The sequence below is a fragment of the Bos javanicus genome, chromosome 23 (assembly GCF_032452875.1).
Source record: "Bos javanicus breed banteng chromosome 23, ARS-OSU_banteng_1.0, whole genome shotgun sequence".
Classification (NCBI taxonomy): Eukaryota; Metazoa; Chordata; class Mammalia; order Artiodactyla; family Bovidae; genus Bos; species Bos javanicus.
The window spans coordinates 52,500,999-52,519,577 of record NC_083890.1 but is presented as its reverse complement, the minus strand read 5'-3'; the positions used below and the strand labels follow the sequence as shown (position 1 = coordinate 52,519,577).

The 18,579-nt window shown below is 49.6% G+C and overlaps 1 protein-coding gene across 6 annotated transcripts in view; it reads right to left on the bottom strand.

The window, feature by feature from the left end:
• Nucleotides 1-2,653: 2,653 nt before the first annotated feature.
• EXOC2 (exocyst complex component 2) overlaps nucleotides 2,654-18,579 on the bottom strand; it is a 123,354-nt gene continuing 107,428 nt past the window's right edge. For 4 of the 6 annotated variants that reach the window (XM_061399015.1, XM_061399017.1, XM_061399016.1 and 1 more), the window contains 6 exons: nucleotides 12,635-12,690; nucleotides 10,620-10,742; nucleotides 7,183-7,244; nucleotides 5,824-5,883; nucleotides 4,094-4,220; nucleotides 2,654-3,412 (listed from right to left, as the gene is read on the bottom strand). In XM_061399015.1, the coding sequence (XP_061254999.1) occupies nucleotides 4,127-4,220; nucleotides 5,824-5,883; nucleotides 7,183-7,244; nucleotides 10,620-10,742; nucleotides 12,635-12,690 (395 nt within the window). In that variant the 3' untranslated portion in view covers nucleotides 2,654-3,412; nucleotides 4,094-4,126. Of the gene's footprint in view, nucleotides 3,413-4,093; nucleotides 4,221-5,823; nucleotides 5,884-7,182; nucleotides 7,245-10,619; nucleotides 10,743-12,634; nucleotides 12,691-16,780; nucleotides 17,406-18,579 lie in introns of those variants that run through there. The other 2 variants (XR_009733060.1, XM_061399018.1) reach the window with 1 other exon arrangement.

The window sequence follows — 18,579 nt, the reverse complement described above, 5'->3', positions numbered from 1 at the left end:
CATTTAAGAAACCCATCTCACAAGGCTATAGCTGCCATAGACAGCAGTTCTTCGATGGATCTGGGCAACCTCCTGGAGAGGAGTCGGCATTTCAGATGCTGCCAAGGACGTTTGTGATCTGTGCAAAGAGGTCAGAACGTCCACAGTAACAGGAGCTGCAGGAAGTGGATCCCAGCCCTCAGGGGTGGCTTCTCAGGGCTCAAGATTCTTGTTCATGTATGACAAAAACCCACAAAATTCTGTAAAGAAATACTCGTCAATTTAAAAAAAAAAAAAAGGAATAAGAGACTTCAGTGGAGGAAGCAGCAGTGAGTGTACTGGAACAGCAGGAGGACTGCAGTCACACACGGAGCCTGAAGACGGGACTGAAGCGCATGGACCTCAGGATGAAGTCTGAACAGAGGAGGAGCTGCTTCCCATGGATAAGCAAAGGAAGCGGTTGCTTGAGACAGAATTTACTCCTGGTGAAGATGCTGTGAAGACTGTGGAAATTATAACAAAGGTTTAGGATATTCTACAAAGCTTAAAAGCTAAAACAGTGGCAGAGTTTGAAAGGCTGGACTCCAGTTTTCAAAGAAGCTCTACTACGGGTAAAATCCCACCAAACAGCACTGCTACTGCAGAGCAGTCACTGGTGAAAGGCAGTCAATCCATGAGGCAAAGTTCCCTGACTCATCTTAAGGAACGGCCACAGCCACTACGACTTTTGGCGACCACCACTCTGAGAACTGGCAGCCATCAACACAGAGACGAGACCCTCCACCAGGAGAAAGACCGTGACTCACTGGGGCTTAGGTGGTGCTCGGTCAGCACTGTTTAGCAATAAAGCATGTTTTAACGGAAGTAGGTACACTTTTTAGGTGTGCTATTGCAACTTACCGTGCAGTGTAAACGCTCTCTGAGAATCCACCAATCTTCATGCTCGCCCCTTCTACTGCGGGGGCCTGGGCTGAGCCCACGGTCGAGGCCGACCGCAGCAATTCTGCTCATCGTCCACGGCACGCTCTTCACTCCCCTGTATTTCCTGTGGATTATGAGGTAGACAGACCCAGACTTCAAGTCTCACTTTTTAGCAAGAATTCGTCGTCGTATTGTGAGATGTATTTCTGATTATGGGATAAAAGGTATGCTCCGCACACTCAGTCTGACTTGGTACCATCAGCTCCTGGCATGGGGAATGGGGTCGTCAAAACAGGAGGTTCATGGCTCCTTTTTCAATTTTTAAAAGTTGCCATAAATACTCATGTCTGTGAGTGACAAATACGAAGCACGCACATGTAAGCAGTTTGGTGTTACGATCAAACAAAACAGAAAAACAAAAAGTTAACCTGAACTTTCAGTTACAGACGGCAGATTGAAACCACACATTAACCTTACCTCTAACCAAACCCTACGAAAATGACACAGCAGTGTGTGCACACACCATTCACGCCCAGTGCACGCACAGTCCACCTTCTGCACACAACACAGATGTAATTACATAGACAGAGTTAAAACCACAGTTAAATAAACACACAGGAGTTTAAAAGCTGCCAAGAGTATGGGTGAGTGGAAACTGATGGGTCAAACTTCGATCCTTAGTTGGCGGCATGAGAACAAAGATGTAGCCTGGTTCACTGCAGAACTGAGCCCGAGAGTCAGGAGCTTGTGCTGCGGGAACTCCCCAGATGGGGATAGAGCCCAGCAGCCCACAAAGGCTGTTAAGGAAGAGGCAGCTCCCCCACCACCAACCCACCGCAGTGGAGCCGGGGCTCCCTTCTCCTCAACAGTGAACGCAGGAGCCTGTGTGGTACCAGGGCCACAGCAGCGTGGACACTTGCGTGAAAAGCTCTGCCCCAGTCCTGCCAGAGGACTGACTAGGGACAGCTACTTCACACGAGTATTAATACATGAGAGACACTCAGCTCTATGTATTTTAGGAAACTTGTCTTCATTAAAAGCTGGTGGAGACACGTTTTGACCCTCATACAACCACCGGCCGAGCCCGTAAGCACGTGAGCAGGACAGAGGCAGCATTCTCTGAAACCATGTCAGAGTAAAAGGCAATCTCTTCAGTTCACCTTCAAGAAAACCGGCTGCAGGATGGGGCGGGACTGACTCGGGTACCACCCCCACGGCAGTGACGCTTGTCTTCGATGACGGGGGTCGTTTCTGGAATGCACTTTCACGGATGCCACGGTTTTGCAAACCCAGACTGTTTCCAGGACTCTCCTAGCGCAGAAGGCCAGGCCAACGTGCAGCTGTAGCCATGCCAAACGCAAGGGCCTCTGCGCACCTCACTGCTCAGCACCTTTTTCCCTCTTTGTAAGGTTGCTCCACGTCCTGCTCTACCTCTTGGCTTCCTCCTAACGCCACTGCATCCAGTGACCTCCTCAACTACTAAATTCTCTTCCACAGCCCAAGCAGGTCTTCTCCAGGAGCTGCCTCCTCCGTGAGCCCGGCTTTGAATCTGGAGTTCGTGTGTGCCCACGCTCCACTCAGAACTGGACACGCTGAGTCTCTGCATCACCGCCACTGTCCTCGGGTGCTGTGCGGCTCCGAGCCCGACGCTCTTCGTCTGGCTCCCAGGGGCCTGGCAGGGGGGAGCCACCGACAAGAGGACAGTTAGCAGGACGCCTAGTAATGGTATCCAACAACGATCAGAAGACACAGGTAAACCGGGATTTAAGTGTTTACTCTGGGGTGTTAAAATTAGACATACAAAAAAATTACACAGCAAATGAAAGTGTTGAAATAAAAAAAATACCAATTATGTCTCGTATTAAAGACACATTCTTTAATGACTGAAGAAGGGTCTTCATCATACACTTAAAATAAGCAAATGCTCAGGACTGTGGCTCTGCACTCTGAGTCACAGCCACAGTGGGCACAGGGGTGAACATGCCTAGGAGAGCTCCGCCTTCAATGCATTTCTTCATAAGTTTTGTTCAAGACAAAACCTTCCTTGACCCCAAACGAACAAACACAAGACTGACTTCAAGTGATGGACACAGCACATGGCCACGGAGGACCTCAGAGCTCCCTGTACTGATACACTAACGCCAGCGTCAGAAATGGGCCTGTGGCCTTGGGGAACGATCCAAAACCTGACTCAGCTTTCTGAAGCAAATGGTGTGACGAAGGCAGGTCAGGGGAGCCGAGTCTGCAGGAGGACACAGCGGCCCGACCTGTTCTGGCGACAGTGTCACCGGTGGCTCCCGTGCCTGCTGACACAGACACCACCAGGGCAGACACCCCGAGCCACCAGGCAGGACGCCGGAGAGGCCAGAGAAGTGGTGCGGGTGGGCAGCAGGGCGCCCGGTTCTGGAGGAGATGCTGACTGCAGCCCCTCACGTGTGCAGGGGTCGCGGGGGCAGGAGGCCCACGTCGGGTTCAGGGTGAGTCACACAGAAAAGGCCTGACGACGTGAGCGCTGTGAACACAGAAGCCAGGCGGCAGAGTTAACTCTGGAACCGAGGCCCACAAGTAACCTCCCCAGCGTAACACCTTGGTAGGCAGACCGCACGCTTTTCTGAAAGTCCACTTGGGTTAGGAGTGCTAGAGCCATCGGCGTGAAATGAAGGCTTTCACACGGCTGCAGAGTTTAGGGCAGCTCCAGGTGTTCATGTGTGACTTTCTGCTAACCCACGCATCCCCTCCCAAGGTGCCTGGGAAGCTGCAGAAAACCCAGGAAGATGCTCTGGGTCTGAGCCGCCCTGCCTTCTGTAGCCTTCACCACGCAGCACGTAGCTTCGACATGCTCCCTAATTTTTAGAAAGGTATTTTAAAGTCACACTGTGAAAGTCGCTCAGTCATGTCCGACTCTTTGCTACCCCATGCACTGTCCAGTCCATGGAATTCTCCAGGCCAGAACAGGAGTGGGTAGCCTTTCCTTTCTCCAGGGGATCTTCCCAACCCAGGGATCAAACCCAGGCCTCCCGCATCGCAGGCGGCATACAGGGCCTAGGGTAGGAAGAATGGCAAAGCAGACACTTCCTGGGCATTTTAAATCAGGTCAGTTTGGTTGAAATAAAACACACACCAACATCTTTCTAAGCTCCCCAATCAGGGGAAAGAAAAGAGAGAGGGGCAGCCTAAGCTTCCATGCAGATACCTGTGGGCGCTCAGCGAGCATCGCCTGGAGGCTCTACGTCTTCACGGCGGGTGGGGGGGCAGCTTGGAAGCAGGCCAGCTGCAGGTGCATGCCACTCTTGACCCGGCTCAGCAGCTCCTCCAGCAGCCTGTGGGAGAGACACAGACAGCCACATGGCTCCTGCCCCGTGGTGCTTCTCCAGCCAGAAAAGTCACTTTTCTATGGGCTCTGAATTCCATGACAAAAGAAAGTCAACTAAAGAAGGTCCTCTAAGGGAACATCTATCTGTAGACATACTTACATTTATACACAAAACCGTCCTTCTGCCCCTTCCCCTGAATTAACTGGACCCCTCCCTAAACAGAGTGATGTTTGGGGTCTGGGCACTCCAGAGCTCTGACAGGCACTCTCTCTGACTCTGATAACACAGTGCAGCATCTCACGACCCCCATGTCAGGACAAGCCCTCTTGTGCTGCCCATCTGCAGTCACCTTTGCCCTCACCCCACTCCTTGGCAATGACTGGTCTATTTTCCATTCTTCTTATTTTGCATTTCTGCCTTTAACAAGTATTGGAGAGGTGAACTGAAGGGGTGAAGCAGGCACCCACAGAGTCAGGGTAACTCCTGCACTGTAACTCCACCTGGCCCCTGTGCTGCAGCAGTAACTCCATCTGGCCCCTGTGCTGGCCAGATACAACTGGATAATTTCACAGCCATGAGGGGTCTGACAGCTCACTGGGCTCAGATGAAGCAACCAAGAAACAAGCTTGCTGGTGCTTGGGTCAAGGGATCACTTCCTGGTTTAACGATGCTCCCAGCAGACCCCGTCTGGCCTTCCTCACGGTGTCTGCTTCTCTCAACCGCCGCAAACCACTAGTCTTCTGAGCAGACGAGTGAGCCCCACTTGCATGGGCTGATGGTTAAGTGAGGCTTTAAATCTTTCACTTTTAAAGGACTGCGCAGGCTTTGAACATGTGGTCAGTGAGGAGGTGGGACGGGAAGACAGGGCTGCCCAGCTCCTCTCAGCCAGACCAGGTCACCCTGCCCTCCCAGCCCTGTCCACGCCTCCGGGGCCCCCCTGCCCGTGTGGGTCCACCACGCTCCCCCGCGCCGTCACAGCTGACCCTGAGGGCTGCACGCGGTCGGGGCTCCGTGCCCACGACCCGTCCAGCAGCTGCAGGGTGGGGGACCTCAGCTGGGCTGGGGAAGAGCCCAGGCACGCTGACATCTGCCTGGCCTAGACTGTGTCTCAGGTCAGAATTTCCTGTTACATGAGTAGCAAAGTTGAAGGCCAGGCCGAGACTGTTAATACAGTACTAGTGGAACATGTGTAACTTCATTTCGTCACGTGTGCACATTTACTTTCAATGCTTCACGTCACACGGAGCACGAATGCACACTGCGGGCCTACTTGAAAGACAATGTCTCTGAGTCCTGCCTTTACCATGCTGTCTTCTCTTTCACATTTCTCTAAATACTATCTTCTTACAAATTTCAGATAATAATACAGTTTTCTGAGTCAAAATAAACTTTCTTATAAAAGTTTAAGTGACTGGTATAGTTACTTAAAACAAGGAAAGAACTAATTTCTGAAACGTCATAAACCAGGTTCCACCTCCTCCTGCCATGTGGGAGACGGGCTAACACAAGGCGTGTCCAAGGGCCACCGAGTCCCACCTCCCTCCAGGCTCCGCCTGAAGAGGAGGTGTCCAGGTGATAACACGCCACCCGAGAGCAGCTCAAGACTTACTTTCTGTCTGCTCCGCTCGAGAGCTGAGGCAGGGCTTCCAGGGCCTGCTTGAAACTGGATCTGTAAGAGACAGCATCCCAGGTGGGGACCCGCCGGCCCCACCGGGAACAGGGACATTGGAGAAAAGCATGCCTTATGTTCAGAGGAACTCACAGGCTGGTGAGGCAAGCAGAGCAGGAGGGAAAGTGAAAATGAAAGCGAGGGTTTGCAGAAGCAGGGCCAGAAGAACCAAATCAGGAGATAAAACATGACTTTAAATGCAAAGGAGAAACTGAATTTTACACAAGGTGCTTCTAATAGTAGATGAGAGCTTGGTGTGTTGTTGTTAAATTTAAAAAGGTCTTTACTTTCAAAACAAACTGAACTATACAAATAAAGCAGCTGCTAAGAAAGGAAGGGAGCTGGGTAGAAACAGGGGTGATCTTGTGCAAAATGATACAAAGGGGGCACTTCTGGAACTGACACGAGCCGGCCTGAGGTACAGCCAGCTTCTTACAATAACTGAACATGTCTTAGGAGCACTTAGCTATTGTATCTAAAATTTGTACAATAATGGAGAGGTATGTGTATATATATGCATAACTTGACATCATTTCATTTCGTGAAATATGGAAAAGGGAGAGAATTTTAAGAATGATTTGGTATGTCTAAGTTTCTAAAGTAGAAAGTACCAGCAGAGTAATTAAATCAAGTAGTAACGCAGAGCAGACGGCGGCGGGAGCCATCAGACAAGCTCCTGGTGAACAACCTCACGTGTCAGGAAGAAAAGGAAAAGTCTTCCCGACTGCATGGTGACAGTCAGGATGAGGGCCTGAACACGCCATCCAAAGCTGGAAACAATGGCAAGTGCATCATGGGACACGTTTAAACAGCTTCCTTGTGGACCCGGCACTTCCCAGGCAGCACTGCCAATGGGGTAAACAGTCTTGTGTAGGCAGAGCTGTTTCAGTTCACCTAATGATGTCTCAATGATAGGAAATCCTGACTTTCATTCAAAACAGCTAAAAATTATCATCAAATTTCCACTACAAAATTTTGCAGAGAAACCACAAGGCTTCCTCTTATGCTGATATTCACTAAGAGTCTGCGATGAGTAAACTGACTCAATTCTTATTTTCTCCTTTTCAAAAGAAGTACATGATGCTCTGTGATAACACTTACAAGCCCGAGGCTCATCCCCACCTTGAGGCAGAGCCTATGTGTGCTTGGCTTGGTGTCACTTCGTGTGTTTAACAAGACAACCGGTCAGATAAAAACACGAGATCGCCGAGTCACGAGTGCGTGTGTGGGACCACCACCCGAACCAAGAGCCTCGAGGGGGCTCCCGGGGCGTGCAGGACGCAGCACGGAGCACCTCACCTGCTTTCCAGTGTCAGGTGGGCCGCCACAGTGTCCCGCAGGGTGCAGATTTCAAGCCTGGCCTGGGGTGAGAAATGGACAGGTGACCACAAGGAACCATGTCGACTGTCCAGCAGAGAGAAGCGAGGGTGAGCCCCAGCCTACTCCCTGCAGAGCAGACCGCCACGGCCACAGCAGCAGCTCCTTACAGCAGACCTTCTAAATCAGCCCCAAGAGACTGGCTGTGACAACGTTCTCTGTTACTGAACAAGGGCACGAGCTGTCAAGTCTGACTCTGTGAAGGCAGGGGTCTTGCTCTGAAAGGTACAGATTGTGCCAGGGCCGTCCAGCCACCGGGCCTCACCACTCAACAGCACCTCCCCTGGTCTCCTCGGGGAGGAAGTGAGGTCTCACTGCCGAGGCTGGTGGGGATGCAAGGAACAGGCTGCCTCGCCACCCCCAGCCGCCCCCAGCACCGCGAGGCCCCGTGGTGCTAAGTGCTGCAGACTCAGTGCAGTGCTGTCAAAGCTGCAGCTACTTTTCTCTTTTGCTTTTTCTTCTCTTTTTAAAAACGAAACATGACAAGTTGATCCCAGACAAACAACATGGAAAAGGAACAGCACAGCTAGAGAAGCTCAGACTCCAGGCTTCAGATGCGCTGCCAAGCTACAGTGACTCAAACAGCGTGGCCTGGCACAGGCTTCAGAATGTGCTGCAAAGCTACAGTGACTCAAACAGCGTGGCCTGGCACAGGCTTCAGAATGTGCTGCAAAGCTACAGTGACTCAAACAGCGTGGCCTGGCACATGCTTCAGAATGTGCTGCAAAGCTACAGTGACTCAAACAGCGTGGCCCTGGCACATGGCCTGACATGCAGATCAACAGGACAGGCCTGAGTCCCAGAAACAAACCTTTACATTTACAATCAAATGACTTTCCATAAGGTGCCAGGGCCACTCGGCGGGGGAGGTGGTCTCTCTAATGCATGGTGCTGGGACAGCAGGACACGGAGGTCACACTCCCAGGGCTGAAGCTGAGTCTCCGCCTTAAAACAGACACCAGCTCAAAGCAGAGCACAGACCACGCACACGATGAAACTACAGAACACCTGGAAGGAAGCCAGGGTGGATCTTTGTGATGTTAGGCTAGGCCTGCCTTCTTAGGAATGACAGCAAGTACAAGTGACAAAAGAAAAAAGAGAAAACTTGGAATTTCTCAGAATTAAAACATCCTCTGCTACAAAGGACATCATCACAGGCGTGATGATCACACAGAAGGAGACACCCTTGGCAGACACGGGAGGGCCACAACCAGCCAGTCACACACTGCCGATGCGGATGTGGGGAATCTAGGATCTTCACACACCGCTGGTAGGAAAGCAGCTACGGCTACTCTGAAAGTAGCCAAATAACCCAGCGATTCCAGTCCCTGGTATATGCCCAAGAGAAATGAGAACATGTGGCCACAGACAATCTGCACACAAGTGTTCACAGAACCATTTTTCCTATCAGCCAAAAAGTGCAAACCCTAATGTCCATCAAATGATGAGCAGACAAACACGGGGCGGCATACCTACACAATGGAACGTCAGCCACAAAAAGGCACGGCGCAGGCTACCACACAGATGCTCCTGGAGCCACCCACCCCACGCAGGCTACCACACGGACGGACCTGGAGCCGCCCACCACACGCAGGCTACCACACGGATGGACCTGGAGCCACCCAGGAGGCTGTTTAAGATGCATGGCCCTCAGCAGCACAGGCGCACACACACAAACAAGGAAGAATGCCAGGGCTGGGCTTAAATCCACCAACAGAGAGGAAGGCTGACTTACATAAGGTAAATGTGCAGTCTAGAAAGCAGATATTTGGTCCCATTTCTCAGTGGGTTAGAAGCCTGAAACAGCTCATAATGAGAAAGTGTTCATGGGACTGTCTGTCTTTACTGTTTACGTTCTAGTATATATAAAAACGGACCTACACGGAGAATATCGAAGAGAAAAAATAAGATAGAACTTTCAGCTCAATATTTTAGGAGATGGATTAAACCACTATAAAACTAATCTTTGCTAGAAACTTTATTCAGACAAAGTGATAAAATGCTTTAATTAACCTATAAATTATACCTATTGTAAGAGCTGTGATGATTCACACAAAACACTCGGGCTGCTGGCCAGCAAACACTCCCCCTGGCTGGCTCTCGGGAAGGTCTGAGACTGGTGGCCGCTCAGCCCTTCATGTCAAGCCCTCTTGGTCACCTGTTGAGGAGAGGGTCACACACAGGCAGCCCCAAGGGCAGTGGGCAGAGGTTTTCAGAATAGAACTGACAGTGTCTCCAGGGGGCACAGGGCACGGGAGGCCAGGCGGGCATGGAGGCTGGGCCTCCAGCTGATTCTGACGTCTCTTCCGGCCCCTTCCTGTCAGCGGTGAGAGAAACTCGGCCATCAGCTAGATGGGCTGCAGAGAAGGTGTGGGGAGCGGGGATTTCTGTTGTAATTCCAAGACCCCTTGGGCTTCCCTGGTGGCTCAGCTGCTAAAGAATCCGCCTGCAATGTGGGAGACCTGTGTTCGATCCCTGGGTTTGGAAGATCCCCTGGAGAAGGGAAAGGCTACCCACTCTAGTATTCTGGCCTGGAGAATCCCACGGACTGTACAGTCCATGGGGTCACAAAGAGTCAGAGACAACTGAGCGATTTTCACTTTCACTTTCAAGACCCCTTAGGCCCAAAGCAGATACTGCAACTTCCCTTTAATTCATCTTCACACACAAGGTTCCTGTTAAGAGTCTTCAGGTTTTTCTTTTTACTGATACATTTTCTTATTTTTACTATTACTCAGGTTTAAGTTGTTATCTGAAGGGGGTTGGCCTGAGAGGAGGGCCTCAGCCAGTACTAGAAGCAACACTTCAGGGACTTTTAGAAACCCTCCCAAGGCCCATGAGGCCCATGGGCGGGGCTCAGGCCCCCACAAGTCTGCAGGCCTGGCTGCTACAATCTGGCCACATGCAAACCCAGACCCATTTGTTACATTTGTTACTGTAATTATGTAATTCCATGAAAGGCAACATAAGCCAATGGAGTATGAGTAGAAAGAAATAGTTGTCATTTCTATACAAACTGCACTGACTGCTCTGCAAAGACTATTTACAAGTAAGTTGCTAAAAGTTTCCTGTTAAATTAAATGTAGTGAAGACATTTGTAAAACAAACAACAAAAACATCACCGAGCTGCAGAAGGGCTCTGCGTTCAGACGGGAACACAAGCACTGTCACACTCTGCAGGGAGAGCAGTGCTGGGACCACTGACGTCCTGCATGTGGTCCCAGGGGATGATGCACCCCGTAACTGGCAGAGGCACCGAGAAAATAACACAAGCCTGTGCGGACCTCTTGGGACTACAGCTGACACACATCTCCGTGGTTCAAACAACTGAGTCCACGTGCACGGCAGCAGCACCGTACCTGCAAAGCCCCGTTTCTGCTGAAGGATGAGACGCACTGCATGAGCCGGCTCAGCTCCTCAGAGACCGCCTCCACCACCCTGGACAGCACCCGGGGCACCAGGTCCTTGGAGACAGTGAACACCTGATAGAAGGTTGAAAACACAAAGAAAGGGTATGTTATGGGGGCTTCCTCGACCCGAATGTGTTGGAAACAAAGGGATGCACACAGCAAAACCACCCCCAGGTCTCCTCAGCCACGAATAGAATGGAGACACGGCTGACACTCAAGCTGTATTCACCATGCTCGATAAAAGGTAACCTCCGAAAATAGATCGGCAGACAGAATTCTGAAAGGTGCTGTTGATGGTGACAAGGTGAAACAGTTTTAAGGATTTTTTTCCTCCTCTTATCCTTTTCATAAGAAGAAACGTGATTTCTAAAGAGGAAATTGTAGAAATAAAAACATACTGGGTCAGGCTCTCCTTGGATCAAAACAACTGCTACTTCATGCTGGGAACATAACTCTGTATTGCACAAGAGTTCCCAATTTTACTATCTGCTGAATTAAAAATATGTTTCCTTTCATTTGACAAAACCACCATTTTCAAGTTTTGAATTTGATAGTTGCAAACTAAGAATTACTATATTTGGTGAAACATTACTATCCTGACTTCTATGTTAAACTAAATCATATTTTTTTTTAGCTTTTCCATTTTTCAGATTCAATCACTAGTATTAAACCTTCGGGTCAATCCAAACATAACCTGAGCACTGAAGAAAATTCTGGGCAAGGTAAGATTGTTTGGGAGCAGTAAACAGTAAATGTTATGTACAGAATTCTACTTTCAGCCACTGGGATGTGTGGAAGAGGGACCGGAAAAGCCTTTTTTTGGTTTGTTTGTAAACGATGACAGTGGTGCCTCAGCAGGAGTCACCGTCATCACGCAAAGGCCCAGGCACCCTGCAGCGCCTGAGGCACCACCTGGGATGGGCCGGCTCCACCGCCTGAGGATCTACCGCCACACTGACTTTCCCAGAAGCTAACCTAACAGAAGAGCGCTTTTATAAAGGTCTCTGATGTATAAAAAGTATCAAAGTTGAAAGTAAGTCACTCATCATAAAAAGGTGTACGTGGTAAATTCCCACCTGAGCTAAACCACGTAAAACTTTATTTCACGGAGAACGAGTGTACCATGCCTCACGAGGACCTGCGAGGGATGGACACAGCGGGCCGCTCTCTGAGGAGGCTGCTGGGTTTGGCTGCCTCGGCAAGCAGGCAGCACTGTGTCCTTCACTCACTCTGGTTCAGCCTCCATGACCACGTATCTCCAGGTCACCGAGGTGACCCAGACAGCACGCGTGGGCACAGAGGGTGATGCAGGCCTCACCCCCTGACGCGCCTGCACAGCGGCAGACGCTCAGGAGGAGCTTTTGCCAGTGGTCACCACAGCAGCAGGCTTCTACCTAGAACCCCTCTGCTGGAAGACGGCCCATGGGCTGCAGCCGAGCCTGAACGATGGTGGATGGGACACTAGCGGAAAGCTCCCCGGGAGCGGGCCAGGCGTGACTGGCAACACCAGCGTCCGGGAACCGTCAGCCACGCAAGGGAGGCCACCGCCTGTGCCCTGCCACAGGCCAAGCCTGTCCTCCAGCATGCACCATGGCTGCCAGAATAAGACGCCAATGCTCACTGGTACACTGGTGAAGACCAGAGAAGCGGATGCCCAAGGTGGAGAAAACACCCTTTCACTCTCTTATCGCTTTACCTGCCTAATATCCATTAGTCTTAATTATGAGGAAAAAACATACCACATTTCGAAAAAAGACTCTCACAGTGAAAACATGCATATATGTGTATTGAAACCAGATACTGTGTTTTACTCAGTAAAACTCAGTGAAACACTCAAATCTGTGTTTTACTCAGACTAAAAATACATTCTGAAGGGAGAAGACCCCCTGTAAGAACCACTGAATTTACCCCTGCTCCCTTGCCTAGTTACCCACACCCCTTAGGGATAGCTAGCAACAGCTTACCTCTGCGTGCACGGCGATTATATTCACCAATGCTTCTTTCAAGTAGTTTCTGACACCTGCAATCAGACGGGGGAGGGAAAGGCATTCAGTGGAGACGCGAGTGCCTCGCACCTTCCAGGAGGCAGAGGGACAGCACAGGCCCAGGGCTCCCGAGGGCAAATGGCCAGAGGGCTATGCTCATACAAGTTTTTTAAAAGGTGGAATTAACTGCAAGTTTTCTTTCATAGTTTTTCCATTTCTGTCATTGTTCTGTCCTCTGTAATCAGTCTGCTTCAAAAGTGAAATTTAAAACTGCCCGTCAACGTGTTCATACATATGCACGCACACACGCACGCACGGAAGACCAGAGGAGGACATTCCCCAGAGTCTACAAAACGCCCGCTGCACATCTACTGCAGCATCTGCTTCCAAATTTAACATCAAATTATGCAGAATGACTGTTTTGATCTTAAAAATATAAACTCTGGGAGAAAATTCTGAAAAAGACACTTTCCACGTAATTCTGTAAGCAAGTGAGGGACCGGACAAATCCATGACCCGAGGATGGCAGGGCTGCCCTCCAGCACGGGCACACGCTGGGGAGGGGCGGCCAGCAGGCGAGAGTGTGGGTCCAGCCCCGTCTCCTCCTCACAAGCCAGGACCTGCGGCAGGAGGACTGGGAGGCCACCCCATCTCCCATCCACAAGTGCGAGGTTCGCACCCTTGTGGGGTTGCAGTGAGGAGGCCCTGGTGCTCACAGGGTTCCTAAGAGCCCCAGTGCTATTTTTCAAGAAAAAGTATAAAAACAAAATACTGCTCTAGTAACTCTAAAACAATTACTTTCACTTGGAGGAGAATAGTATTTCAGGATGCCTTCGAGAGTTAACAGCACAAACTGAGAATTTCTTCTGAAACAGAAAATCCTACTGTGTTGCGAATTCGCGTTCCCCGCAATCCGCCCAAGCTGCTGATTAGTTGGAGGGCTGGACCACCCCCCGTGAGGACCCAGTGCGCGCGGGTTCTGAACACACAGCTGCATCAGTCTGTTGTGTTCCAGGCCATGTACGGATGCTCACAATTTTCGAGGAGCCAATCTCATAAATATTTCTTTGGTTCTATTTTGCTGATGGAATAACTGAGAAAACAGATTGAAACATAATTAAATACAATCCAGAAGTAAGCTGATTCTTCCTGAGAACAAGGACAGCTGCAGGGTAGTGAGTCCTCTCTGGGAGGAAACCGCCGTCCTCGCGAAGGTGAAAGGTGAAACACGCGACTAGTGCGATGACCAGCAAAGCTGTCTCCCCGAGAGGAGCACCCCCCAGGCCAGGCAGGGGCTTGTGGGGCTCAGCGCTGCGCTCTGGTCAACGCGACCACTTGGCTCAAGACTTGAGTCTTTAAACTGAACCGTGTGGAGGGCCGGCTTCTGCACATCCAGAGGTAGACGCAGTTCCTGGGCCCGCCACAGTGACCACATACACACACACACACACACACACACGGAGTCCTCCGGAGGCTGTGAGCCCGCTGGAACTCTCTGGTCACTCTCTGCACGGGTTTGGGAAGGATGGTGCATGTCGCTCGCCCCAGGGAAGGGGCACCTGGCTCCCAGGTGACATCAGGGCACTGGGCTGAGTAAACAAGAACCAGAAGTCCGACCCGCGGGCCGCAGCCAGCCCTGACCTCAAGCCTCCCTGGTGGCCGTGCTCAGCCTCCCTGGAGCTCCTGGACAGCCCTGACTGGTGGGCTGCCTGGGGCTGCAGCAGAGATACTGCCCGCTCCACACAGGGGCATCTCTCAGAGGACAGCAGGGTGGGGAGCTCTCCCCAGTGCGGCCATGCCAGCATGCAGGACCCCCAGGCCCCCCAGCCAAGGCCTGGCTAACGCTGTCTCCCTGCCAGACTGTCAGCTCCGTGGGCACGGGGCTTGTCCCCTTCACCGCACCTCTGGAGCCTCAGACCCACCACACAGCATAAGAAACAAAAGGGCAAAGGCAGCATGTGCTTACTCACAACGACGCTCCTAGGACTGAGCCCTCTTAAGCTGAAAAGTGAACGCGTGAGTGAACAAACAGGTGAGAGAAAAAGTACAGGCAGGATTCTGCAGTGTCCACAAAGAGGGTCAACACTGGGGGTCTGCTAAGGCGAGTCTCTCCCCTTTCAGGGGATTTAAGAAAACAAAGACAGCCTTCTGAAATAAGTTTTCAGGATCCATTTGAAAAATACAACTTGAATAAAGAAAGTATAGCAGAATATAATACTGCTGAGGCTAAATACATCTGTTTTCAGTCTGATTTTTCCAGCTGTATCCCTGAGCAAATGGTCTGCTCCAAAGAACAGAGTATCAACATGGCCTCAACGCTCACTATGCCAGGTACTTAGAAGACGCCCGCTTCCTAGAACCGTGAACACTCGGGACGGGTGCTGGCTCTTGGGTCGGCCCAGCAGCAGCGGGTCACGAACGCCAACCTCAGGGGCCTCGAGATGGTGGGCACGCACAGGAAGGGCAGAGCAAGCACCGCTGTTGTGATGCGGCAGTCGGTGTTGTTTGTAAGAAGGTTCCTCTTAGATGAACGCCCACAAGTTTCCATGTTCTTCAGACACAGAATGACAACAGCTTCTAAGTATTTACAATCTTGCCTCTTCAACTCTGAATGTGGAATCAGTGTGTGTCACGGTATTTGACGAGAGAAGTGTCCCCACCCACACAGCACCAGCCCAGACTGTCACCGAGCAGCACGCCCAGCGGCCCAGCGGGAATTCCCCACGGAGAAGGCAGAGCCCAGCTCTTCTGGGCAAGAGTCCCTGGGCCCCCGGCAGGGTAGGCTTCTCATACAGGGGCCTGGATCTCAGGACATGTTTGCCAAAAACGAAGGTCTTGCTTTTCATACATCAAAGTGGAAAAGAAGTCTCTCTTCTAGCTGTATTTATTGGTTTCCTGTTTTAATCAAATAGGGAGGACACCATTTTGGAATAACTACCAGAATTTTTAGTGAATGCCTATTACTATTACCTGCCAGACTCTGTTCCATGTGCTGGGGACACAAGAGTGGCCTCAAGAACAAACTCACAAAAAACAAAGCCCCCTCATGCCCCTGGGGACATGGCCACTGTGCACAGGAGAGTTCCTCAGTGGTCTCGGAAGCAGCCCTCAGGAAAGCAGGCGCCAGGAACAGGACCACTTGCAGCAGTAAAACAGAGCGCCTCTGCTTGACGAGACCCCTCAGCACTGTCTGTGGAGAGACGGGCCCTGCCAGGCGGAGAGGAAGCAGAGCCCCTCTGCACCTCCCTTAGGAACAACACTCAGCGATAGCCTGAAACGCGGGTGCACAGGGGCACGCGGTGACTGAAGCTTCAGGTTTTCCTTGAAATACGGGGGACTGTTTTTTTCAATTAAAAAGTGTTACACAGGCAGACTTGAATCTTCCTATAATAATTTGGACAAATGGCTAGGCAGACCTCTCTAGAGAGTATCCACATTAAAGACCAGAATAGTGAAAACTTTGGACTGATCAAGCCTATATTCTTGTTTTGAAAATATTAAATAAACACACACTGAAAAGAAGACAAAGAATTGTAAGTTTTCCTAATAACAAATAAAAGTCCAGTCAGCTTCTCCTTTATCTTTCTCCCTAGCATGGTGTGCCTTCTAGATCTTTTCCTATGAATGTGATTTTTTTCCTAAAAAGCGAGTCCTGCTGCTTCTTCCCCTGATGTCCACGCACCCTTCCGTGCTGGTGTGCACACACTGCCCGCACCTTCACTGGCTGCTGAGGCTCTTTGTGGACGTGCCGTGACTTACTTATCCTATTTATTCTAGGTTGTTACCTTATTTCTACTTACTCATAACTACTCGGCAGTCACGCTACCTTTCAGTACACACCACCATAAACACTACCACGAGGCTCCCGGTCCTTACGTTCTCAGAGAATAATTTACTCAGGTACCTTCCAGAAGTGAAACTGCCGAGTCAAAGGTTTTGATCCATTCTGCCAACCTGAAATTGAAAAGGCTACTCAAAATTAAACCCCCACTTCCTCATGCTCTTTTACTTTCTTAACTTGGATTCTCTACTTACTATAATTAATAAAAACCATAATATGTGCTTCTCAACTATGATGATGACAAAACTTTCCATCAAAACACTGTAAGAAAAATTCAAGCAAAATACAAAGGTCAAAGGAAATTTACTTTGTTATATAAGACTCAGAGCGACAGAATGGAGTGTCTGAGAAAGAGTGGACAGACAGACACTGCGTGCACTTAACAGGTGCCCCTGCACACGCCCAGCTCTCCCCAGGCGTTTCCTGGTAAACACACGGCTGGTCTCAGGCACCCCTGCCTCGTGTTGTTCTGAAACGCTGCACTCCGTCAGTAACAAAAGTGACTCTGGAAACTCTGGAGAGGTTGCCTACTTTATAAACCACATTTCCTGTTTTTAGCCCTTGTGCCCTAAATCAGTTACCAGTCCTAGTCTACAGATAAAAATAGATTGAAAAATACTATAAATATCCCACAATGTACTTTTTTTTTTGGTCAAACTGAAACATTACATGAAAGAACTCTGGGGTATTTCTTTTCAAGTAAATCATCTATTCAATTACAGTGTGAAGACACATTATTGAAATTACTGCCTATCAAAAGCAACTAGAAACGGCATCAACACTGTCAGTTGGAAAGGCTCGAAACTTGTGCAGCAGAACCACTTGTGCTGGAGCAGAGGACGGCGTCAGGTCCAGGTCTTTATGTTAAACTCGCTCTTTCTTGATGTATCTGGGATTTCCAAATGAATGCTTGGGGGTCAAAAGAATACATTACGAATGTAGTATATGAATGAATAAATAGGTCTCTACAATTTTCTATTTTCTTTCTCAGAACACTTTTTTTTGGGGGAGGGGGGGTCTTTAATTAATATATCTCAGATCATGAACTCCTTATTGCCAAATTCAGACTTCAATTGAAGAAAGTAGGGAAAACCACTAGACCATTCAGGTATGACCTAAATCAAATTCCTAACAATCATACAGTAGAAGTGAGAAATAGATTTAAGGGACTAGATGTGATAGACAGAGTGCCTGATGAACTATGGATGGACGTTCATGACACTGTACAGGAGATAGGGAGCAAGACCATTCCCAAGAAAAAGAAATGCAAAAAAGTAAAATGGCTGTCTGGGGAGGCCTTACAAATAGCTGTGAAAAGAAGAGAAGCGAAAAGCAAAGGAGAAAAGGAAAGATATACCCATTTGAATGCAGAGTTCCAAAGAATAGCAAGGAGAGATAAGAAAGCCTTCCTCAGTAATCAATGCAAAGAAATAGAGGAAAACAACAGAATGGGAAAGACTAGGGACCTCCTCAAGAAAATCAGTGATACCAAGGGAACATTTCATGCAAAGATGGGCTCGATAAAGGACAGAAATGGTATGGACCTAACAGAAGCAGGAGATATTAAGAAGAGAAGGCAAGAATACACAGAAGAACTGTACAAAAAGATCTTCATGACCTAGATAATCATGATGGTGTGATCACTCACCTAGAGCCAGACATCCTGGAATATGAAGTCAAGTGGGCCTTAGGAAGCATCACTACAAACAAAGCTAGTGGAGGTGATGGAATTCCAGTTGAACTATTTCAAATCCTGAAAGATAATGCTGTGAAAGTGCTGCAGTCAATATGCCAGCAAATTTGGAAAACTCAGCAGTGGCCACAGGACTGGAAAAGGTCAGTTTTCATTCCAATCCCAAGGAAAGGCAATGCCAAAGAATGCTCAAACTACTGCACAATTGCATTCATTTCACACGCTAGCAAAATAATGCTCAAAATTCTCCAAGCCAGGCTTCAACAATAAGTGAATTGTGAACTTCCAGATGTTCAAGCTGGTTTTAGAAAAGGCAGAGGAACCAGAGATCAAATTGCCAACATCTGCTGGATCATCAAAAAAGCAAGAGAGTTCCAGAAAAACATCTAT